The sequence below is a fragment of the Elephas maximus genome, chromosome 7 (genome assembly GCF_024166365.1).
Source record: "Elephas maximus indicus isolate mEleMax1 chromosome 7, mEleMax1 primary haplotype, whole genome shotgun sequence".
Lineage (NCBI taxonomy): Eukaryota > Metazoa > Chordata > Mammalia > Proboscidea > Elephantidae > Elephas > Elephas maximus.
In genome coordinates this window covers 35,913,825-35,939,784 of record NC_064825.1, presented here as the reverse complement: position 1 = coordinate 35,939,784, position 25,960 = coordinate 35,913,825, and the positions used below count along the sequence as shown (strand labels likewise).

Sequence of the window (25,960 nt, the reverse complement as noted above, 5' to 3'; positions counted from 1 at the left end):
CGTGACTCTAAAAGGTACTTACGGATCCGAACGCTGTTTTCTCGCATCCGCTGCTGCTAAATCCTTACACTGGGCCACAAAAACATGCAACTCCTTCAATGAGTCCACATAGTCGATGGCAAACTGAATATTCCCTTTAACTTCCAGATTGCCAAAGTCTCCACTATAAACACTCATCATACTGCCACTCACCTGAAAGCATCAGAAACACACAGAGTTCGTCGCTGTCTCATTCTTGAACCCAACACAAGGATCATGGATAAAATCCTTGCTTGCCATTACTTCTCTACCTTGCATATTAAAGCTATTAATTTAATATGGCATAAAGACATATCCACCAGTTGCTCCTTGGAAACCTTATGGGGCAGTTCTACTTTGTCCTGTAGGGTCCCTATGAGTCGGAATCAACTTGAGGACAACTAACAGCAGGAAACGCGTATCACCCCAAACAACCTGACATGATATACATGACCAGTGTTTAAGAAAAAAAAAAAATTTTTTTTTGCCTTTAGAAGAGATGAAAAGTGAAATGCCAAGTTATTTAGGTGATTTGATGCGAGGTGGCATTCAGATCCTCATTTTTAGGCATGGATTGTATTTCAAAGTCAAAGACAGAGGATGTGAGAAACCCCAGGACCACAGACCACAGTGACACATTGTTCTATCAAACTTCCAAGGCACTAAAAAGGAATTTTACTAAGTTACCCATCCACTGAAAAGGCTTACCGAGCCATGTGCTTTTATAGGTTAGAAAGGGTAGAAAATGGATGATTGATGAAGCAGGTTTAAAGCCTTCCCAAGGGCAGACACTAGATTGTTATCAGCAGAAACTCAGTTTAATTAAAGATTCTAAAACAAATAGTTGGATAAATGCCAAGCCTGTAAGAATTTAAGCACAGCTTTATCATTTGATTAGCATACCTGGTAAGATTAAAAAAAAAAGAAACCAAACTGGATTCCAAGTCACAGCAACCCTATAGGACGGAGTAGAACTCTCCCATTGAGTTTCCAAGGAGCACCTGGTGGATTTGAACTGCGACATGTTGGTTAGCAGCTGTAGCACTTAACCACTACACCACCATGGTTTCCGCAGAGTATGTATTATATGTATTATCCGAGAAATATCTGGATAAGTGTATGTAGGTATATTTACATATGTGTGTATGTATATGTAGGGTCGCTATGATAGAGTCGCTATGAGTCAGAATCGACTCGATGGCACTGGGTTTGGTTTTGGTTTGGTATGTGTATGCATATGTATATACAAACACACTACATGCACACTCAACTACCTTATTTTATGCAAGAAGTTCTATGTAAGTCCAATTTTCTTAAGTCTGAGCAATTATGTTTAGAAAGCTTTCCTTTTAAAACCTTATTCTAAATCCTTCTATAAGGAAAAGAATCATCTCGCCTGTTCTTTTAGGAAAACTGGTATTTTTTATTCATCAGGGTTGCTAAAGAGAGGTACAATTTTATGTGTAAACAGTATATAAAAATATATCTAATATAAGCAGACTTTACTATAAACTGAAACCCGGTGCCATCAAGTCAATTCTGACCCATAGTGACCCAATAGGATAGAGTAGAACTGCCCCATAAGGTTTCCAAGGAGCGGCTGGTAGATTCAAACTGCCAACTGTTTGGTTAGCAGCCAGGCTCTTAACCACTGCACTGCCAGGATTTTACTATAGTTACCCCATTTGTTGCATAGAAAAATTGAGTGGTTCACCTTGTTGGCAGTTTAGGTTTATTTCTGAAATACAGTTAAAAAAAAAACCACACATTTATAATGGATATGACCCCTTCTACACACACACAAAAGAAAAAAAAAAAGAGAAAGAGAGAAGAAGAGAAAAAAGGAAGAGTTAGCTAGCTAGAAGCTAACTGTGGATTAGAGAAGAAGCCCATGCCCTTGGAATCCAGGAAATAGCAGGTCATTTTACAGCGAGCAGGAGCATGGCAGAGCAAGGTTCACAAAAGCAGAGAGAGATTAACACGAAGCGCTTATTTACATACAGAAGACAAGGATGTCATGCCAGAGGAACTGCTAAGATTGGTTAAAGAGCTTGGGCTCTTCTTGTGTCTGCTGAGCTGGTAACTGCTTTCTGATGCTGTATCTGTTTCTCTGTCATCACTCTACAAAACATCACATAATACAGACAGTATTTAAATTCCGAATGAGTCAAGGTCAGAATCTCTGTTTAGGCAAAGATGTTATCTTGGTATCCCACTGATCTCTGATATTTCCCAAGGTCAATGGACACTAGCGATAATTGCCAGCGAATGGGATACAGGATGGGGTGGATGGTGTGCCTTTGCCTCGGACCTGACCTAAGGAGGATAGTGGCTAGCTACCAAAATAACAGCTATTTTTTCACCAAAAGGTGCTACAGATGGCCAGCACTATTGCAAGCCTTCTTATCACTCTCTTAATATTATATCTTTATGTTTCTTGGAAAAATTTCATAACATATATGAGATTAACTTTACTCAGACAATAAAAGGTCTAAGATTCACTGTCAAAAAAGTCATGCCAAATTCCTCTCATTAACATAGCCTTAAAAAAATAGCCTTAACTTCCTTAAAAATCAAATCTTTTCCTTGAGATGCTATTACACAAAAAATTACACTAGGAAAAAGAAATTCTAGTCTGATCTGTTTCAACTAAAGGTTATGTTTTTGTTTATTTTAAGCCACCCCTTAGATATTTCTGTAGTGGTATTGTTCTTATCTTATGTTGTTATGGGAAAGTATATAAAATAATTAAGTAGTCTACCCATGTCAGATTTTCACACATTCCAAAAAAAAAAGCATTAAGATACATATTTTAAATATGTCTCAGGAAATACTTACCTGAGACAAGAAAGGAAGTGGCAATAACAAATTTTATTGTATTTGATCTAAAGTTTATTGGATAGTAGTTTTAAAACATTTATGATTCAGAATGAGCTTCTTTTGGTTTGGAGGGCTTATGGGGTAGTTCGGTGGCTACTGTGGTTAAGGGAACACCTTCATGTAGTAGTTAGTTCATGCCAACATATCCCAGGGCCATGCAATTATGCATCAATACAATGGATGCCGATTCTAACGCAGATTAAGAAAAAGGGTTAAAGAGTAACAAAATTAATCACTTACATGGATGAGAAAATAATCCCCCCTCGAAGATTAAAAAAAGTGTACATTTTTAACGTGTTTCTGTTTCACTCTCTCCCTACATGCTTACAGTCCGTTTTCCTCTATTACAGCATGTACTACATTTTACCTAGTATTATCAGTCTCATTAGTGAACTACTAAAAGAACAGGAACCTGTTTTGTCAACCTGGAATAATGCTTTTCACATAGTTGGCAATCAAGTATAACCAATGCTAAGCTGCGCAGGGACAGTGAACAAAGGAAAAAGGCCTGATTTAATCTCTACTTCCTTTTAATACCCATTTCAACCTTATGTACTTCGAAAGGTAAAACGATATGGCTTAATTTTGACATCTGTGATGCATAAACCCAAACGATCTGGACTCTTATTTTGTGTGGAGCTATGAGACAGTGGGTTAAAACTGAAGGGAGTGGAAAAAAACAAAAACCAGGAACTGCTGTCATTTGCTTCTCAAATTATTGTATGGTTCATTCATATGACCACCCAAATCCTGCTGTATTGGGAGACCAAAGGTGATTTACAAAGGTATAAAACCACAGGAACTCCATGGGGTGCCTGCCACTGCGTTCCTGCTAATGAGTTAGTTTCAAAGGATGAGTGACTCTTTCCACATCAAACTGTAATGTGGGCTCTTAAGCACATGCAAGAGCTGAACGTTTGCAGATACGGCTCATCAATGTCCAAGAATGGACAGAGGGGTGTAACTTATTTGGTGCTCAGGAAGCGGGGGAGCATAACATATTTGCTGTTCACAGCTTTCCTGACATTCTACCTACCAAGAGAATACAGATGAAGCCTTTTACTTCACCACCAGAAATCAGACCAAAACTGCAAATAGTTAACAGCTAACATTTATTGAGTACTCACTATGTGCCAGGCACTGTGCTATAATGCTTTCCCTGCACTATCCCACGGACTCATAACCTTACAAGGTAGGTACTAGGAAACCGGGCTCAGAGAGGTTAAGGACCTTGTCCATGATTACACAGCAAATAAGTAGCACAGTCAGAACTGGGAACGTCTGACTCAAAGTTCAGGCTTCTAACGAACTATCTGACTGCAAGAACATGAGATTAAGTCAAAAGACCTGAGTCCCAGGTCCCCTTTTTAGTAGCTGGCGGATTTGGGGAAAGTTACTTAACCTCTCTCAGGCTCTTTCCTTTTTTATAAAATGGAGAAAACAGTATCTATCATGTTCAGTTAGTGAAGGTTGGATTTTAGAATTAATATTAAGTACCTGGTACACGCTAGATACTCAACAAATAGTAATTAATAGTCATGTTCTTATTCAAGATGTTATAGTGGTAGGGTCTGGAGTCAGATCTGGGTTCCAGACCTAATTCATCTCCTTTCTAGCTAAGTGAGATTACTTCACGTCTCCAAATCCCAGTTTCCACACCTGTCGTATCTGGGGATAATGACAGGGCCTACATCCCAGTGCTGTAGGGGGATTAAATGAGATAACGGATGTAAAGGGCCTAGCACCTAAAAAATATAAATTTTATTTACTAGAGACTATTTCAAGTTTGCTATTGTCATCGCTATTTTTACTAGCTTTTAGCTAGTTTTTTTTAACTAGCTTTTTACAAATCTACTCTAATTACAGAGGAGTAGTTAGTTCGTGCCAACATATTTCTGCCTCCATATTTACTTTGTACTCACTTTGAAACAAAAGTCACATTCCTAAGTCTACGCAATTTGACTTCACTGACCAAAAACAGTGTTTGAGTCAGATGAAACATGCTTGCCTTGTTCCAGGATTAACAATACTACCTCTATTGACTTGGAAGGCAAGGGTCAGTCCTGCTGACTTCTTTGATCTCTGCCACAGTGGAATACAAACACACCAACCTTGGCAAGGCAAATCCACCTGTCTGGCTCCATTTTTCTGAAGATACAAAAGACAAACTTGCCTCATCTTGGAGAAACGCTGGAACAGACTTGCTCATCCTTTTGAGTTTGTCGGGGTGGGAAAACTGATTACCAGGTTGTGAAGGCACTGTGGAAACTAAAGAGCAGCATTTCCATTTCAAAATCATTCTTACAATTGTCAGACATTAGGCATAAGTTGAAAACATTCTTTTCTTTCATCTATGAACAGAGATGTTTTGGTGAAAAGGTTAGAGATACAGTAGTTCACATGCACAAGACCATATGGTAAGCAACATGCAGACAGAGAACTAGCAAGGAGTTGAACCAAATACAAAATAAAAATTAACTGTCTTTAGTTTTTACTGAATTTCAGCTGGACTTAAACTATACAAAAAAAAAAAAAAATACTGTCAATGTAACATATTTTTATCACATCAGAATGTCTAACCACTAGATCTAAGCTGTAATTTATTGGTTCATCTCCTCAAGACACATTATATTTCTAACATGCTGCAGACTGAAAACTATTTCATCTGGACAGTAAGGATCTTTGTACGCAACTTCACAGACAACACAAAAAGTTTCCTAGCTACTGAGTGTCTAAGAGATGGTTTGTTTATTTAGTGTTTATGGGGATGACTTTTCTGATAGTGTTTCACTCAGAATTATGAAAATGGTACAATTCAAAACTAATTTTTTGAAAATAGAAATTATTTAGATACCTGTCAACTCAGAGAATGATCAGTAGAGATATCCCAAGGACAAAGACAAATGATTCAGGTTAGAATACTGTAAGAATTTAACATGAAAGTGTAGTATATGGATTCTTTCTGATACAGTGAGTACCTGTATGGAAGGTGCAATAAAACGATAAGTTCTATTCCTAATCTGCATAGCGCTGGCCAGAAAACTATTTTCCTCTATGTCTAAGAATCATGCCTAAGTTTTTCTTATGGTGAACCATAGCTTTTATATGAAATGAGTTAGTGTTCTTCAAAGTACTTAGAACAGTGCCTAGCACATAGTAGACCCTATATAAGTATTTGTTAAACACTGATACTATTTATCTGATATTAAATTATCTGTTGAACATGATACACATGTATTAGCTTAGCTTTGTCTTTTAAATGGATACTAGTAAAACAGACAAAAATCAAATTGTATTTCTAAATATAACTCAAAGGAAGGAGCCCTGGTGGTGCACTGGTTAAGTGCTTAGCTGTTAAATGAAAGGTCAGTGGTTCGAATCCACTAGCAGCGATTTGGAAGAAAAGACCTGGTGAGATCTACTTCTGTAGAGACTATTGCCTAGGAAACCCTACAGAGCAGTTCTACTCTGTCCTATAGGGTTGCTATGAGTCGGAATCACTTGACCACATACAACAATGTAACTCAAAAGGCTCAAACTGGCCGCTAGGCATTGGCTAAATTAATTTTTAGCTAAAAGAAATCTAATGAAAGAACAACTGAAAATTAGAACTACACATATTAAGTATATGCTTGCTTACACAGTAGTTCTCATTTAGCCTTAGGATCATAAAGGTAAATGTACATCAAAATACATTCACAGTATTTCACAGAATGATGTCTGCTTTAATCACTTCCAATTAAGCAAGAATGTGTGTGCGTATACTGGGACGACTTATACGAGCAGCAGTGTTAGATTAGAGCCCAGGAGGCCAGAGTAGGGCCCACTGAGTACGCAAAAAATTTTTTATTGCAACAGTACTCTCTACTATTTTTCAATTATGTTGTTAGATAATGACATCTAGGCCAAAATCAATTTTATACACTACTCAGATGTAGTTAATTTTTTATTTATGAGCTCTACTTATGTTTTGATCATGTGTTTAATTTTTTGTCTTGGGTAAGAATACACTCTTCACCTAGAGAAAAGGAATAATCTCACTAAGCACTAAGGGTCATTTTGGAAAATATCATAAAATAGGGAAAAATTAATTCACCCAGGGTTCGGCACACAATTATCTCACTTGCCTTGCCCAATAACTAAGCAAATTAGGAGGTCATGAATAAAAATACATATGTACAACTGGTCTCTACTCAACTGGAGTAACAGAAGAAGAAGGAGAGTCAAGAATAGGAAGATATGAAATGTGTGGCTAATTGCCTCCATGAACAACTGTCTCTTTTGCCATGAGACCAGGAGAACTGGATGGTACTTGGCTATTACTGAACATTTTGATCAAAGATTCCATAGAAGAATCCTGATCAAAGGGGAGAAAATGTAGAACAGAATTTCAAATTCTCAAGGACTCTAGGCTCTCTGGAGGGTGGATGAACCCTGAGATAATCTTTAAATCTTAAACTAAAAATAGCCTCTGAAGTCATCTTAAATCCAAACAATAGTTTAGCTTAACTATTAAAAAAGGTCTGCCTTGAGCATTATGCTCTTTCAAGAACTGTCTATATGGGATCAAACTGACAACAGTAACTGGAAAGATCAGAAGGGAACCCTAGAGGACAGTGAGTTTAGGTTAATGAGGGAGGAACAATTCAGAAAAGGAGGGTGAGAATGGTTTCACAACTCAAAGAATTTATCCAATGTCACTAAACTGTTAAAAAAAAGATACATATGTATAGGCATATGTGTCTATATACATTTTGTTTTCACTCCTCAGAATAAATGCTGAATAAAACATAGCAAGATAAAATAAGATGCCCAAACTTCAAACATCTGGCAATCCAAAAGCAACTAACTGGAAAGCCCCCTTACCCAACACCCCTCTATGGGCAGAAGTCTTGCATCCGCTGCAGCAACTAAAGAGAGAGAGGGCATACGTGCAAGGGCCAGAGCCTTGTTTTCTTTCCTAGGCAGTTCTTAGGTATTTGTCAAGTCATGCGTCAAACTTCAGAGAAGGACCTCATGAGCAAAGTTTCAGATCTAATACTAGATGTCACTGACTTCTAGTACCATCAATATATTGTAAAGGCTTCTTCATTTAGCTGCTCTTCTCATTAAGGCCTCTTAGCACATCCAAAGACTGCTGGGAATTGTTATTTAAAATATTGAGTACTTTTGAAAGCAGGCACATATATCATTATCTTCATATTTCCAGTGACTATGTTTTTTTATGTTTAGGAAACTGACTGAAAGTGGGAACCTAAGACAACATACACGCACTCTGATATTGCTTTGCTAGGTTCTACAAACAACTTTTTAATGTGCTATTTGTCCTTATGAGAGTAGTCTTAGCTAAGCAGAGTAATTTTAAGACTGAATAGAAAAGGGAAAACAAAAGATTACCTTTGTCTGGTTGTGGATATTAATTAATTGATAAACGTTTGTCACCACAAGCATACATTTATTTTTTAGATTCAGATCGGTTTTGAGCTTCAGAGTTTAAATCTTGTACACAATAAAATTTGTGTATATAGGCATCTAAAAACATACACAACCAAACCATATATTAATTGTAAAAGTGCGATTCTTTCTCAGGTCTAAATAAGGTCCAAATTGCTTCGTGTCTACAGTCTTGTATAGAAACCATAGGAGATCCAGTACTCAAGACCAACATAAAAGCCAATTAGAAGGTGCCAATTTGATTTAAGCAAAGCCTCAACGAGCAAAGAGACTGCAAAACAGAATAATACTCAGCAATAACATATAAGATATATGTTAAGTAAGATATATGTAATATATAAACATATATATAAATATCTTCTAATATATAACTCTTTCTTGGTGAACCACGAATCAGCATTTTTCAACATAGACAGTAATAAAGCGTTTTTAATAAAACCCCTGTCAGAATGAAATAGTTTTGTAAGCTGCAGGAGTTTAGTACCAATAATAAATGCTGCATTATTTATGAATGAGGTTAGTTATTTCAGTATATTTAACACCATGTAGAGTGGCAAAGTTTAGTCATTTGTGAAAAAGATCCTGCTACTCACTTCCTGGTACGTATTCATTTGTATCTGGTTCCTGATCTGCTTTTTGATCTACTCAGAAGAGCAACATTGAGAATAAATACCATTTTAACAGAAGGAATAATGAGACATGAAAGTAAAGCTCAAATGTCAGTTTCACAACTGAGACTGCAGAATACAGCTGACAGGTTTTCAACTTGCTTTCATCCATTCCCCAGTGTGACTCTTCATTAGCTTCTTTAAGGTCTCCTGTTCAACTAAAAATCCAAGATCCAGATAAGAGATGTTTAGCATCTTTCCTTTAATTAATTCACTAAGCCACGGCATGGAAAATGGGAAAGCGCAATGGACTAGGACTTATGAAGCTGAGATTCCATTCCTGGCCTTCCCACTATCTGCCTACCTATGGAATTTAGACAATGCACCTAATAGCTCTGAGCTTTCCTTATCTGTAAAACGAAGATAAAAATCCCTGCCCCTTAATGAGGATGTTGTAAATATAATATGAAAAAGACAAAATTATTACATAAAAGGAGTTGATTCATGACCTTTGAGAAGCTCTGTTCCATTTTATATGGAAAAGCTCAATGAATATACATTTTCATGGATATAGTGAAGGCAATTTAGCAAAAACAGAAAAAGAAAATGCAAAAAACCCAGCAGTAACAGCATACAAATATGAATTACACATTTGCATAAATGCTGAACTATAAAAATCAGATCTATTTTCATATCTCCCCCCACCAAGGAACAATTATTCTGATCATTTCATAACTGAACAAAGTAATACTTGATTCACTGACAAGCTTGCAGATCTTCTGACTCCTTAATAGTCACAAATAATTTCACCCTGGGTTTATACTTAGTATTTGCTAAGAGCTGAGGCAGGATGCCCACCCTTGTTCTGGGACCCTTTCCTCTGAACTTAAGGGTTTACCAGTTGTGCTCACAGAATCTAATTGCTGAGAATTAAGAACCAAATATAAGAATAACTTAACCCAGGAACTCACTCTACTTTTCTGCCTCTGCAAGGAGTTCTGCAAGTCGGAGTAGCAAGTATCAGCTCATACCCATAGAAATACAATTTTCTATTTATAGAAACCCTTGCTTCCCAAGGGTCTCTGGTGAGATCCTCACAAGCTATCACCAGCAGTAGCCTTAAGAATACAAACAGTATAAAACGCACCAAGTCAGAGCCGTTTTATAATAATAACTTAAGCACCATTCACTACATAGTGGCAAATGACGTCCTATTTATCCAACAGCTGCATCCCGGTGGCTGCCCAAATCACCCCAGAACCTAATACACAGACAGACATGCAAATATATAAAGATATTTACCATCTTCAGCACTACGTACTAATTCTTCTGGCAGATTATCTACTTTTGCTTGATCTGTTCAGGAGAAATTAACAAACGGTTAACACGGCTGACCCTGGGAAAGAAAGAACAATGAGACTGTCCCTGGAAGCCCCCGGAGTTGGAAGCAGTTAGTCAAGATGCAGTAAGGGGTGCAACCAAGATGTCTTCCCCAAAATACTTTCTCTGTAGATTAGCTACTTGAGCCAGTGCCATACATAGCGGGAGCTCCCATTTCAGCTCGATGCAGCTTACATCAGCACACTGCTGCACACTGACTCCCAAGGGTTAGAGGGTTAGCTCAGAGCAAGCAATCGGCCAGCCGGTCGGCAGCAAAAAGCAGCACGGGCTGCAACAGCCTCTCTATTCTTCTGGGAAGGGTAAAACGCTAGCCATGACTAAAACCTTCCCAAACCCTTGGTCTATTAGCAAATATTTGTGTGTGTGCATCATCATTTGCATATGCCTCTGGGAGGCTTGCTTGGGAAGTCAACTGAAGAGATGTAACTGGGGACCAGCTGCTAAGTGGAATCTTGGCAGGCTAGTGTGAGAGTGGGCATCGGTATTTGGAATGGTGCATGCAGGAATACCCATCAGCTGATAGCGATTTTTTTTTTTTAACCCTACACATTCCTGAGTACTTTAATGCTGCACCATGGAAATAGTCCCACGCTTCCCAGGCAAGAGGTTTGCTAAATGGGGCAATTGTTGCTGAGCTTTTTTTTTTTTTTCCTCAGGGCCCATCAACAACACACAGAAGAACAATCAGGGCTGTCCAACAAAGGACTGGACTCGCCTTCTCTGGAAGCATTCAGAAGGATGTGGGGGTTGGCCACCTGTTGAGGAGGCTTTAGAGGGAATTCCTGCATTGGGGGGAGGTTGGAATGGGTGACCTTCAAAGTCCCTTCCAATCCAGAGATTCCTAGATCTTTGGGAGGGTTAGGACTACATTCCAAATCAGGAATACTGTCTTCAGAAACCTAGTTATCTCTGGACTGAAGGAACTGTTCAGTGTGGTGGCCTTTTCTTTTCCTTTTTAAACTCCGACTTTTTAGTCTCAATTGCAGATTCATTTAAAAACATGACATATAACTCCACAACGTCAATTATCCATCACATGAGTTTGACAGAGGTTAACTGTCACTCAATAAATTTTCTCATGATCTTCTCTGTAATCCCAAAGGTACAATATAGTTTAAAAACTGTTAACAATGAAACCCCTAGATGTCATGATTTTTAAGTCCACTTGCCTGGCACACACACACACAAAAAAAACAAGTTCCTATATAATTATGCTTTCTGTTAGTTCTCAAGAAATCCTTCACCAGTTAAAGCAGCAGCCAGTGAGGAACAGTGTGCCAAAAGTGCTCCATATCAGGCAGTATTTGGGCTTATAGTTCCAGGATCCAAAAGAAATGTGTCCATTGGAAAGAAGAGATAAAAGAGAAAAGAAAGTCCTCTGAAGCCAGGGACTAATTCATCTCCATATCCTGCAAAATTCACTGATATTCAACACCGTCATATATAACACTGTCACTTTGCTAATGCTCTTGATAGTAGTCTGTTGTGTGACATTAAGCAAGTTACTTTACCTCTCTGAGTTTCATTTCCTCATCTGTGAGATAGGGTAATAATTCATCTTTCAAAGGGTTCTTGTGAGGATTAAATGAGATAATGTATGTAAGACACTTAGCCAAGTACCTGGCACATATACCTGACACATAAAAAAAAAACATAGTGCTCAATAAATGTTATCTATTACTAGTAGAATTACTAGTCTCACAATCCTTTAAAACTCAGTGGTCTTGAGTAAACACCCAAACTGGGATTCTTTGATTCAAAGAAACCCAGTGTTCCAGTAATCAAATATCGTGTTACTTTAAAATCAAAGTTCCACCCACTTCAGGGCAAGCCTCTTCAGCTTACTTGGGAAAGGTTATTCTCATCTGCTAACCGCCCCGCCACCCCTTTCAGGAGTCTCAGTGCACAACAACAGCACGCAGTGAGGCTACAGAAGAGTAAGCATCTTTAAGCTTAGACGGGCATGAACAGTGGGGCAACTTATATTCTCACTTGATGAATCTGATGAAATGTCTTCTAGACTTTTGGAAGGCATTTTCCTAGCATCACTCCTTTCCATAGTTTTCAAAACAGGACTGGGTTCTTCTTCTGAACCTGTTACAAGACAAAACCGATGAATGCTGCACAATACAAAAAAGAAAACCTCTTAACAGCCAATGGACAGTGAAATTGCAGGTTGAAAGGTGACATCACGCCATAAAACCAAAAAGCCTGTTGCCGTTGAGTTGACTCCAACTCACAGTGACCCTACAGGACAGAGTAGAACTGCCCGTTAGGGTTTCCAAGAAGCAGTTGGTAGATTCAAACTGCTGACCTTTTCGTTAGCAGCCAAGTTCCTAACTACTATGTCGCCAGGGCTATTTTTATCTACCGTAAGAAGTATTTACTTCATAGGAGAAAATAAAATTTCTCCACTATTACTATGTTCTTCAAAAAAAAAAAGAAAAAAGAGAGACTATTTTCCAGGTCAAGAAATATTTGTAAACATGAATCATATAGAAATAAGATTACCACATTAATAGAAATGTGATTTCTTCGATGTCTGTAAGTCTATTTTAAGCACATCATTTCTTCTGTGCCAGACTTAAAATCTTCCCACTTAACATCCTAGCTTTAGAAGACAGCAGTCATGAAACAATTTTAGGGGCATTAAAAAAAATTAGCTGAAAACCATGGAAGAAAAATTCAGATGTTTAACATCTGTGTATAATTGAGTATAGAGGGTTCCCCAGATCAACAGATGTAGTCTTTTTGGGTTTCATGACCTAATAAAATTTCCAACAAATGTGCTGAGAAATGACACGTGGTAGGCCTTTTAAAAAATCTTAAACCAAAATATCCCCTCAAGTCATCTTAAAACTGAGCAATAGTTTAGCTTAAGGAGTAAAAAATGTCTGCTTTGAGCATTATGCTCTTTTAAGAACTATCTATGTGGGATCAAAGTGACAACAGCAACTTGATAGATAGGAACCTTATGGAGCGGTGAATTTATGTCAATGGGGGAGGGGCAACTCAGAAAAGGAGGGTGAGAATAGGTGCACATTTGAAGGATGTAATGAATGTCACTGAATTGTACACGTAGAAACTGTTGAATTTGTGTATGTTTTGCTGTGTATACTCTCAACAATGACAAAATAAAAAAATTTTTTAAAAGAGGAGAAAAATCCTTCATCTACTAATGCCTTTATTTTATCAAAGTAAAGGCATTTTAGAACCAAAAAAAAGGAAGAGGAAGGGAATGCATTTTCTGTGGTCAAGTTTAAGAGATTTCTTACTGCAGACCTTCTCAGAGACCTTAATATGCTAATAAAGGTACATTATCTCCCAGCATTTCCAAAACTAGTGGACCATGGAATCTTTTTTTTTTTTTTTTAAGGAGTTCATTTAGTATTGGCTGGTTAAGAGCTCGGCCACAAGTTAGACATGTCAGCTTGTTCCCCAAAATTATGGTTCCTTCCCTGCCTTTACCCACTCCTCCCCCTTGTTTTAAACTAATACAGGTTAAAAAACACACTGCTGTTTCAGCCAACTCCAACTCACAGGAACCCTATAGGACAGAGGAGAACTGCCCCCTAGGGTTTCCAAGGCTATGATCCTTTATGGAAGCAGGCTGCCACATCCGTCTGCCGCAGAGGGGCTGGTGGGTACAAACTGCCGACCTTCTGGTTATCAGCCAAGCGCTTTAGCTACTGTGCCACCAGGGCAGTTAGAGGATTTAAAAATCATGACTATACCATTTTATACCTCTTACTTGGCTTATAATTTTAAAATCCTTTCTTTGGCTCCATCTGAGTGGTTATTTAGTATTATTTCCTTTTTAGATAGGCTTTTTGTTGTTCAATCAATTATGCTCCTATACTATAAATATGGCCATAGAAAACAGGCAATATTCTCCAAAGTAACTATAAATTTGCAAACCCTCCCCCTCTTATGGGTCAGTTTACTTTAGTAACTCAGGGGGTGGTTAAGAAGAGTCTACCTCAACAAGCTTAACATGCTAGCTTGTACTTTTGGGTAGTCTGATTTCAGAGACGAGAAATGGTATTTCATTTTTCTTACCAGCAACATTTGTTAAAAAAGGTTCAACTTGATTGAGATTAAAGGTTGATACTTTAGTCAGTTTTCAAGAATAAGGCCTAGCAGCTATTTGCAAGGGAACTCAAACCTCAGAAATCAGCCACTCAGTAAAGCATATCTGTTCTCACTGAAACCAAAGGAAGCTAGAAAATGACAAACTCTATTCAACAATAAGGAAGGTGATCAACACTAGTAGTTGCACAACTTTGATTAAAATGTCCTGGTCAGAGAGCATCCTCTATCATTTCATCATTCTAATCAGTTAACTTCTCATTTCTATTTGATCCCGGTTTCTCTAATAAAATGCCCAACTGTTGATCGGAATAGCAAACAGACCGGTTCTGTTTTATAGCCTGGCTGAAACCAGCTCCCCAAGTTCACTTAGGTGAATGTGATGAATCAAATAAGGTCTCCATCAGCCTCGTCAAGGGTGTAGCCAAACACTGGAGCAAGTCAGGCAATGCCCTTAGGTGGAATCAGATGAAGTCATCTGACCAGAGTCATACTGTAGAAGGAAAAGATTCTGCAGATAGCTAAGGGTATGTAATTACTTAAAATGAGAGGGAGGCAATGGCAACAAAAACAACACAGCACAAGATATGAGGAAAAGTTTCAGTCCTCAACTTTGTCCTTAGCATTTAACCATCAATGGTTGCTATGAGTCGGAATTGACTCGATGGCAACAGGTTTGTTTTGTTTTGTTTTGTGGGAAAATATTGCTCCTAAAAGGGAAATTTTTGACCATTTGTAGCACTTTTTTGTGCCACAAATCTTACTGAAGGCTTCTATGTGGGTTGCCAATTAAGAAAGAAATTCTCATTATTTCTAGGAGGAAAACTAGCTTGAATGTTTTAAAAAAGTGCTTTCTAATCCCAAAAAGTCTTTAAAAATATTTTTGAAAATTCTATCAGTAGATTAATAAATAAGGTCAGACTCTAAAACACAGCATTGCAGTAAAGCTGTCTCCGTTACTCATTTGATTAAAGAATACAAAACAAAATGTACTTTTTTTAATCAAGAAAGGCTCAGAAGAAGTGATGTGGTAAGAATTTAGCAACATTAGGGAATGTCAAATCGATCCCAATTTAAAAACGTATTAATCTTTCATTAGCATTCCACAAAGTAGACCCATTAATCAATGGATTAAAAATTTCAAAATGCTCACTGGAGGTATTTCTCCAGCTTTCTGCATTAGAACTGATGTTTCCACCTGAAAAATCAGAGTCAGAGAAAACTTCTTTCTCTTGTCTCTTACATGGTGATGCCAGAAACAGTTCAGCTTTACTTGCTTTTGTAGAGTTTTCTTGGTTCATCAGGAGAGGGATGGGTTGCCTATTTTTTGACACATTAATTGTTTCAGGAGCCTCTTGGAAGCCAGGCTCCTGACAATGTCCTTCTCTCCCTGTAACCTCACTTTCCCTGTCTCCTTCCCCTGGGAAGTATACAGTTTCAAAGGACCCTATTTCATGGTCCATTTTTTATAACATTGTGGGGTTCCAAAGCTCTCAACCCCACTTTCAGGACCACAGAGATCTACTGACAAATCAGTCATGGCTTTATCTCCTCCCAACTCTTTATCACAGTGGTTGACTTTAGATTTCAAAACATTACTCTTAACCTTCATTTCAGAGGCCTCTGAGGCTATCCAGTAAAAATGGGGCACTATATCCAAGAACTTGGCCTCCTCTGCCTGTGAGGGCTCCTTTTCGGGGGTTTCTTCCTTCACTGACATCTGGAAATGATAAGGAGCTTCAGATATTTCCATAATGAGTTTCTCTAAACCAATATCAAAAGCACTCTCAGTTACTGATGGAGCCTCAGATTTTTCTGTTTCTTTTACGTCCTTAGGATGAAATTCAGAAGCAGCTTGCCTGGGCTCCTCAGTACTACCTAATTAATTTTGATGGAGAAAGAGTCCCTGTATTGCTTTCCTATTTTGAGGGGGTGTTTCCAATTATTTCCTCCAGCAGTTTTTCTAAGCCAGCACTGAATTCGAGGAGTTGTGAATTGGGTTGAATAATTGTTTCCCTAACAATTTCTGCTACTTCCTGAGGTGGCTCTTTGCTATACAAAGCCAACAGTGGAACCCGATGAGCTAAGGCTCTCTTCTGATGGAGACATTTGGGCCACTCTGTCTGTTGGCTCATAAGATTCAATTTCATGGGTTTTGTTAGGAACTAAACTGAAGGTATAAAAATCCCTTCTGTCTAGAACTATAGTTGTAGCTGCTGGCGTGATAACTCCTAGAGAAATCTGGGGGCTACCTGCTGCTTGTATTCCTTCAGGAAATTCTACTTTCACTTCTCCAGGGGCTATTTCCCTCCCAGCTGAATAATTCAACTGAGCTTCTCTAAGAGCCTCTGCGATGCAGCATTTATAGTATTCAATGCAGTTTGGGGAGGAGGAATGACTTTTTCTATAGTTTCTGAAATTTCCCTTTGAAAAGGCAGTGCCCTATCCTGGGGAACAAAATGAGCATCCTGGGAAAAAGGCACATCTTGGGGAGAGGTGGCCTCAACACCAAAAGAACCCTTTCTCTGAAGATGGTAAGAAGCTTCCGCAGCCATTTGAAGCAAGTTCTCTGAGTTTAGCTGGCACTCACCGCTTTGAACTTTCTGAGGGACAACTGCTTTTCCCGAAGACTCTTCCTCCTCTGGGAAAGGCGCTATTATCTTTCTCTCGTCTTTTTCAAAAAACCTACTCTCCTCAGGCATAGAGCTGGTTCCGGTGGTATCAGGTTCCAGCTTGGTTTGCAAGGGAGAGAGTGGAATTTCAGATGCTTCCTTCAGGAGTTTGTCTAGACTAGCAATCAAAGTGTTATGTTCAACCTTTGGAGGAACTACTGTTTTATCTACGTGCTCACTAATGATCTCTTTAGGTTGTTTGGCTTCTTCCTCAGCATCGGCCAAATCTGTCTCTTGAGGCCGTGTTCCATTTTCAGAAAAACCTGGTTCAAGCTCTTGTTTTACATGAACTTTTCCACCAGAAGTCTGGATTGCTGGTGACGCAGCTTCTGCAAGCAGCTTCTGTAGGCTGTCATTAAAAGTGTCTTTGTAATCTTTAGACAAAACACTGGTTTTCACTATGGGCTCTTCGATCTCTTGGTCTGAGTCACCTTTTTCTTTCTTGATTACTGGAGTAACAAACCATTCTGTATTCTTTTCCACGTTTTCCTCTGATGACTCACTTCCTGGCAACTGATGAATGGATGTTCCGGGTGGTCTCCATAGACGTGTGGTTTCAGCTGGTGGCACCTGGGGTATGCACTTTGAATTTAATGTCTTCATTTCCTCTTTTCCCGTAACTTTTTTACAGCTTAGAAGTCCCTCTACTTCATGGGTATTTTCCCCAGATGATTTAATGCCATTGGATTCCTTGTGTTTCTGGCTATTAAATGGCAGAGAATTTTTATGGCTTGCTGTGGTACTTTTCTTCTCAACATTAGACTCACTGCTTGAATTAGCTCCCAAGTCCCAAAACTTTCTCAAATTTTCAAATTGAGAGTGATTATAGACTTGTTCTGTGTTGGTTTCATCCATGCTTTCTTTTAGGGACAAAACTTTAAAGTTGGGTTTTGATTCACCAATGAGAAAACTACCATTCTCCAAAGGAGTATGTATTTCATTGCTATCATTTAAGGAATGTTGCGAAGCCAGTAAAGGAATCTCCCTTCCAGACTGCAAACTGTCTGCCACTGGCAATTTTTTTATAGGCTCATTTATGTTGGATGCTCCTGATTTTGGTGACCTGGTCTCTTTAGGTTTATTTGAGGAATAAAAACTGGAAAGATGGGATGCTTGACCATCCTCATCTAGGACCACTTGTTTGGCAGTGACTTGATTATACTCAGTCTGGCTTGTAGATAAATTGTTAGTGGACGCACCTAGTAACTTCCCAAGCTGACAGGCTTTAGCAGAAGATTGTCCCTGGCTGCATGAAGATGAGGGTTCTCTGTAAACTGACTTGGCAGTAGCTTTTTCTCTTTCCCAAAAGGATATTCTGTCACTCACTCTTTTGTATTTCTCTCTTTGTACTTGGTTCTTGGGAAGCTTATTAGCTTCTTGTAGTTCAACCTCAGGATAGTCACTGTTGGCAGTCCCAGGTGGCAACTTGATATTCTCTGTCTCTAAGGAAGCTTTCAGAATGTTGTTATTTCCTTCTTTGCTCTTTCTCTCTGCTTTCATGTTGTCTTTCAAACTTGGTTGTTTGACAATTGCTGAAGAGTTAAAATTCACTTTTGAGTTTCCTCTATTTTTTTCACGGACATAAAGCTTGGGCTCTTCTTCATTCAAGATGCCAACATCCTTAATGTTGCATGGAACTTGGTCTTCTATGCTGGATCCTTTCAGCGCACTGTATGAATAGTTGCTGGTTGGAGGAGATATCCTAGTTCCTTCGCCTGTACTTTTTGAACTTAGGCTATAGTCCATATTTTTACTTCCTTGACTTGTACCATAGCTTTCAAATGGCTGCAATATGCCTAGGCTTTCCTTCGGGGTGCCTTGTTGGGACAAATTGATATTCACATCATCATCTTGGTAATTTCTAGCAGGTAACAGATCTCCCTCTACCTGGGATGTTGAATCAGATCCCACAGGCTTCATTTCAACTTGGGTGGAAGATAGGGCCTTTGAGCCATTTTCTTTAAGACTTGTGTCATCTGTCACCAAAGCAACAGCAGTTTGTGATTTTAAGTCTGTTTTTACTTTGGGCTCTATTCCTTCGGAATGTCTGAGAGATGAACTATTGTCATCTGAATGAGAACTTCGATTAAACCAGTCTAGGACTTTAGATATGGAATCATCAGTTGTCTTCATTATCTCACTGGCATATGGACCAGAGCGTGAGGAAGCCTTAGCTTTCAGGGCAGTGAGAAAAGGAGGCTTACCTTGCTGATGGTCTCTAGAACTGCGATCTGGCACCTGAGATCGCTCAGGCTCAACACAATGAGACAGCTCATCTGCAACATAGAAATGCTTTTCTAAATAAGAAAAGAGAACGCTCAAAGAATTATTATTCGATCGCTCAAATTATCTTTAAAAAAAAGTATATTTTATTTGTACTTTCCGTATCACTAGCTGTTTATATCACCATTTCTCAGCAACGGGTACGGGTAATTAAGGTATTCTACTAAAGGTGCCCTTTCACAGTAAACAACAGTAAATACGGATCTCTGGAAGTGTGGGATGTTGGCCTAAATGAGAAACTGCTTTGAAGTTCGTGGTTTATTTTGAAAATTCATATGAATTTTACATTATGATTCATGTTACATCTTAAAATATTCACTTTAATCTGCTCTCAAATTTCTGAGTAAAACTGACAATTCATGAAGATATACCATGTTGATTTTATGAATTCACCCACCCCTCGGCACATTGTCATAAACCCCAAAGTGGACATATACCCAAATTTGAGAAGCACAGACTTAAGTTATTCAGAAATTGGAAAAATGACTTTCAAGGATGACTAAACAAGGCATTCTCTCCAGAAATCTGAGTGGGGTAGTTAGGATATTTATATTCCTGGGCCTTACTCCTGATATACTAAATCATAATCTATGAAGACAGAGCCCAGGAATCTGGATTATCCCAGTGATTGTTTTGCACACTGGAATTTGAGAACCATGACTTCCATAGGCCCCTCCATCAAACCCCTTCCTTTTCTACAATTCTTAAGTTATAAGTTGTTTCTGTGAGCCAAATTCAAATCAAAATGAGGACTGATAGGTAAGTAATAGCTAACTATTAGCTGTCCCCTAATAGCTAACTAATGGCTAGGAGGCTAGAAAAAGATATTTAAGTTCTTTCTAAGCTATCAAGGAATCAGAGAGAGAGTCCTTTCTGAGCTTTAATCACAGGACACATAATACACCACTCCAGATCAGGGAAGTAAGAGGTATTCCTCTCCTTTAGTTAAGACTCAGGTATTTCAGTATCTCTCTCTCTTCCTTATAAATGCTAAGCTATGCAAGACAGGTACAGAAATATTCCTGAAAACTGTGTGCGCTGAATTTTTATGAAATCAGCCATATTTCAAATGCACTAGGGGACATGTCAGCTAATAAAACTCTATCTTTCATTTTAATCAGCAACTCTGGTTAAATGTGAGAACAGCAAAAGTTTATACAAGGCTTGGCACATAGTACATACCGGTTTCCTTTCTTAACTGCACATTGTACTATTAGATACATACCAACAGTTGTGAAGTACCTTTCAGAAATTTTTAAGAATTTGCATGTTAGTTTATTTAAAGAGGAAACCCTGGTGGCGCAGTGGTTAAGTGCTACGGCTGCTAACCAAGAGGTGAAATCTGCCAGGCGCTCCTTGGAAACTCTATGGAGCAGTTCTACTCTGTCCTATAGGTTCGCTGTGAGTCAGAATTGACTCAACAGCAGTGGGTTTGGTTTGGGTTGGTTTTATTTAAGGAATATGATGGAATAAAATATTTGTGATACACAGTTAGTGAAAAAAGAAGCCTGGGAAGTATAAGCACAATTTAAAAAATAAATTTATGCTTAAAAATTATTGGAAGGCTCTACCACTCAATGTTAGTAATAGTTAATGATGGTGATGACACCACAGATGGTTTTTGGTTTATTCTATGTGTGTTTCTTCCTTTAAAATGTTTTACAATGAAAGTGTATTTTTCTTAAAATAAGAACAATGTTATTTTAAAAATTCACGGCCAGGTAATGTTTTCTTTCCTATGAGGAATTCTTGTCTGTGTGTGTGCAAGTGCACACGAGGCGGGGGTGGAGGGCACTGTTTCCACTCTGATAATGAGTAGGATATTGGCTGTCCTGAAGTTCAGAGCAGAAGTCATACCCGTATGATTCACACATTTATCATGTCTTTGGTTATGGTTTTCCATCTATGTTCCATTGTATAATTGCATATATTTTGTGGCAAGCAGCAAAAAAAGTGGGGCATGAATGAAAAAAGCAAAATTTCATTTATGAACACTCTGAGATAGGTAGGGCTGTCAGTCAATCAGAATGGATTTAGCTAATGCCTACCTCCCAAATTTAATGGTGAGGTTGGGATTTAAAAAACCAAAAAACACAAGTAAGTAGTTAATACAAAATTATAAAGAGGGAAATCAGGTGCAGTTTGAAAAACAGGAAAGGTTTACCAATTTTTTTCTATTGATTAGGGAAAAATATCACCAAAGAAAAACAGTTTTCATCTTTTGAAGAAATGTTTACATAAACATCATCCAATCATTGGCTACCATTTACTCACACTTCAGTAATTTTCTTTAATATGACTTGCTTACTTCTTGAAGAAGAATCTTCTACTTTATTTTAAAAAATGTTTTGTAGGGTTCAAATGATTTAAAATGCCTGGAGGCATGGGGGGTGGTCCAAGATGGCAGACTAGTCAAATGCTTTGTAAAGTTTCTCTAACAACAAAGACCCCCAAAAACAAGTGAATCAGATATATATAACAATTCAGGAACCCTAAGCATCAAAGACAAGGCTGAATAATTGGACTGAGTGATAGGTGGAAGGAGAGACAATTTAAAAACAGCAGAAACAGAGAATTACAGATTGCTGGTGTCCTGCTAGTTGAACCTGCATAGTGTGGACATGTTGAGACAAGCCAGCAGCATTCCCAACCAACACCCACCCCAATTGGTGCAGGTAAGCAAGAACAACTCTGCACGTACCTCCAGAGCAAGCCAGGAGTACTTCTGGCCCTGTGAAAGTTAAATGCCTGCACCCTACCCACCATGTGCACCCCAGCCCCAGGTGCCAGAGCTCCGTGGGCCTAAGGGGCACTCCCACCCTCCTCACCCATCCTCTCTCACCACTTGTCACTCTACTCCAGCAGCCTTCAACACCACCATGCCCCCTAAGCTGGGAGCTCACGCCACATCTGGAAGCATCCATCCCTGCACTCAGCCACTAGTGCTTGGATTCACAGGTTTGCAGCGTCTTCCACCCACTCCGATCACCTATGCCAGCACCTGGCTGGCTGAACCGGCATAGCATGGCCATACTGGGTCAAGACAGGAAGCATTCCCAGCTGAAGCCCACTTCACCTGCTGCAGCTAAGCGGGAGCAACTCTGTACGCAAGACACGGATCAGACAGGAAGGCTTCTAGCCCTGCAAAAGTTAAGTATGGGCACGCCACATACTATGCACACACCAGCCCCCTGTGCCAGAGGTCCAGGCATGGGAGGCACTCCCACCCTCCTTGCACATTGCCTTTCCCCACTCACAGCTGCAGCCCTGTGACATTTGACACCGCCCCACACCCTAAGCCAGGAACTATCTGCCTGGTCTGGAGGCACCCCCCCCTTCACCCAGCCATCGGTGTAAGGGGTCCACAGTCTTGCAGTGCCTTCTGCCCCTTCCTGTTACCTGTACCTGTGCCCTGCTAGCCAAACCTGTACAGTGCACCCACACTGAGCAAGGTAAGTAGCATTCTCAGCTGAAATCCATTTCAGCTAGTGCAGAAAAGCAGGAGTAACTCTATACTAATGGCCAGGTCAGGCAAGAGGACTTCATGCCCTGCAAAAGTTAACTGCACCCACTCCACTCACCAAGCACAACCCACCCCTGTGCCAGAGGGCCTGGCAGGCACTCCAATCTGCTTTACCTATCCCCCCTCCCCGTTCATGACTGCAGCCTGGCAGCATTCATCACTGCCCTGCCCCCGAGATGGGAGCTCAACCACCCAGTCCAGGGGCCTGAGGGCCAGCAGAACTTCCCATTCCATCCAACTGCCTGTGCCAGGGGCCTGAGAACTAGTGGCTCCCACCAGTCCTTCCAGCTAATGACAATGGGAGCCCAAGGACTGGGTATACAACCTCCCTCACAACGCACTCTATCAGACAGGGTCATACCCTCCAACCCAGCACCCAGGGGCAGGAGACATCCCCCCTGCCTTGCTCCCTGCTATGCCCCACCATCCAACCAGAGGCTTATGCCCACTCTGAACACCACTGCGTCCAGACCACCCACTTGGTAGCCAGTGACCCAGGCACCTTCGCCCTGACCAACTGGCAAGTGGCAGAGCTCACACACAACACCTAAACCAATGAACAGGGAGAATACCCCCAGCACCCACGACCAGGTGACCATCAGGACAGATAAATCACCTCACCAAAAATACCACCTAAATCCTCAGCAGCTCCGCAAGACCAGCAAACAGGGACCTGTGCCCACACACCTAGTCACTGCTCCACCCGCCCAGAGACAGGAGCTGAGAGCCTCAAAGTGGATAGATTAGTAACCAGACTAGCACACATGCCCAGCCTACTCAGATACATCTAAACAAAATGAAGCAAAAATTCGGGATGCAGCAAACGTACAATAAATAAATATAATAACTCCTTAATGCCTCGGAGACAACAGACAATACCAAATCACATAAAGAAGCAGGACAAGATGGCTCCAACAAGTGACTAAAATAAAGAACCAGAAAACCTTCCAGAGGAAGATAAGACAATGGAACTACCTGATTAAGAATTCAAAAGCTCTCTAAAAGACCAAGAAAGAGACAGGGAAAACACAGACAAAACCAAAGAACACAGAGACAAAGCAATAGAAGTATCATGGATTGAATTGTGTCCCCTAAAAACAAATGTATCAATTTGGCTGGGCCATGATTCCCAGTATTGTGTGATTGTCCACCATTTTGTCACCTGATATGATTTTCCCATGTGTTATAAATCCTACCTCTAAGATGCTAAGGAGGTGGGATAGGTGGCAGTTATTTTAATGATGCAGGATTGAATCTACAAGATTGGATTGTGTCTTGAGCCAATCTCTTTTGAGATATAAAAGACAGAAGCGAGCAGACAGGGGGGACCTCACGCCACCAAGAAAGCAGCGTTGGGAGCAGAGCGCATTCTTTGCACCCAGAGTTCCTCTGCAGAGAACCTCCTAGTTCAGGGGAAGACTGATGGCAGTGAACTTCTTCCACAGCCAACAGAGAAAGCTTTCCCCTTGAATTGATGCCCTGAATTTGGACTTCTAGCCTACTAGACGGTAAGAGAATAAACTTCTGTTTGGTAAATCCATCCACCTGTGATATTTCTGTTACAGCAGCACTAGATGACTAAGACAAGAAGCATTTAGGAAAACAATACAAAAAAAAAAAATGACAGAATAAATAGACTACTAGAAACCACACAAAAACAGCAACTAGAAATCCAAAAGACTGACAATAAAATTTCAGAATTAGACAACTCAACAGAAAGACACAGGAGCAAAACTGAGACAATGAAAGACAGAGTAAGTGAGATTAGAGACAAATTCCATGACGCCAATTTGTTTGAGAAAAATTCAGAAAAAATAATGAAGAAAACCTAAGAATTATGTGGACAGTATCAAGAGGAAAAACTTAAATGTGATCAGTTTCAGAAAAGGTAGAGGAAGTGGGGAGACAATTGAAAAAAGAGAGAGAATTGTTGAAGATTTGCTGGCAATAAACTTCCCAAATATGAAAGATGAGAAGATATCTATCCAAGAAGTTCAACAAACTCAATAAAGGATAGACCCCCAAAAAAAGTCACCAAGACATATCGTAATCAAACTTGCCAAAACCAAAGACAAAGACAGAATCCTGAGAGCAGCTAGGGAAGACAAAAAGTCATCTACAAAGGAGAACCAGTGAGATTAAATTCTGATTACTCAGTAGCAATCATGCAGGGATGACATATATAAAGCCTTGAAAGAAAAAAAATTGCCAACCAAGAATTAAATAACCAGCAAAACTGTCTCTCAAATACAATGGCAAAATGAGAACATTTTCAGATAAACAGAAATTAAGGGAATTTGTAGAAATTAGACCAAACTTATAATATTAAAGGGAGTCATCAGGTTAGAGAACCAACAACATAAAATAACATTCCAAGATTAGGACACAGGAACAGATCAACTAGATACCAACAGAGATAAGAAATTCTTAAAAAATAAAACAAAATTAAAGACTGAAAATAGGGAACCAGAGAAATCACTATGTAAATGATGAAAAGGTCAAAAAATAAAGAGAGAGAGAACAAACAGTAAAGTTATAGAACTTCCACATGGAGAGGAACTTAAGGTGATATCAAGGAATAAAAAACCGGTTTAAACTTAGGAAAATAAAGGTAAATTTCAAGGTAACCACAAAGTAAGCTAAAAAACCTACTCATCAAAATAAAAAAAAAGAAAAACAAAAAGACACAGTAAACATAAAATCAACTGCAACTAAACAAATGAAAGGAAAATCCATGAACAAAAATAACTCAGCACAGAAAATTAAATGGAACAAAGAAACCGTCAATGCCACAGAAAAAAGTACAATATGACAGCAGTAAACTCATAAAAAAAAAAAAAAACTCGTACCTATCAAGAATTACACTGAATGTAAATGGCTTAAATGCACCAGTAAAGAGACAGAGAGTAGCAGAAAGGTTAAAAAACACAATCCATCTATATGCTGTCTACAAGAGACGTAGTTTAGGCACAAAGAGATAAACAAACAAAACTCAAAGGATGGAAAAAATATATATCAAGAAAACCACCACC

At 39.3% G+C, this 25,960-nt stretch overlaps 1 protein-coding gene across 15 annotated transcripts in view; it reads right to left on the bottom strand.

Moving 5' to 3' along the window:
- SYTL2 (synaptotagmin like 2) overlaps positions 1-25,960 on the bottom strand; it is a 133,318-nt gene that overhangs the window by 21,812 nt on the left and 85,546 nt on the right. For 4 of the 15 annotated variants that reach the window (XM_049891072.1, XM_049891073.1, XM_049891068.1 and 1 more), the window contains exons 8-14: positions 19,327-19,398; positions 12,354-12,455; positions 10,263-10,316; positions 8,946-8,993; positions 5,072-5,166; positions 2,020-2,139; positions 23-192 (exon numbers count right to left, since the gene is read on the bottom strand). In XM_049891072.1, the coding sequence (XP_049747029.1) occupies positions 23-192; positions 2,020-2,139; positions 5,072-5,166; positions 8,946-8,993; positions 10,263-10,316; positions 12,354-12,455; positions 19,327-19,398 (661 nt within the window). Of the gene's footprint in view, positions 1-22; positions 193-2,019; positions 2,140-5,071; positions 5,167-8,945; positions 8,994-10,262; positions 10,317-12,353; positions 12,456-17,040; positions 19,399-25,960 lie in introns of all 15 variants that reach the window. The other 11 variants (XM_049891070.1, XM_049891071.1, XM_049891076.1 and 8 more) reach the window with 6 other exon arrangements.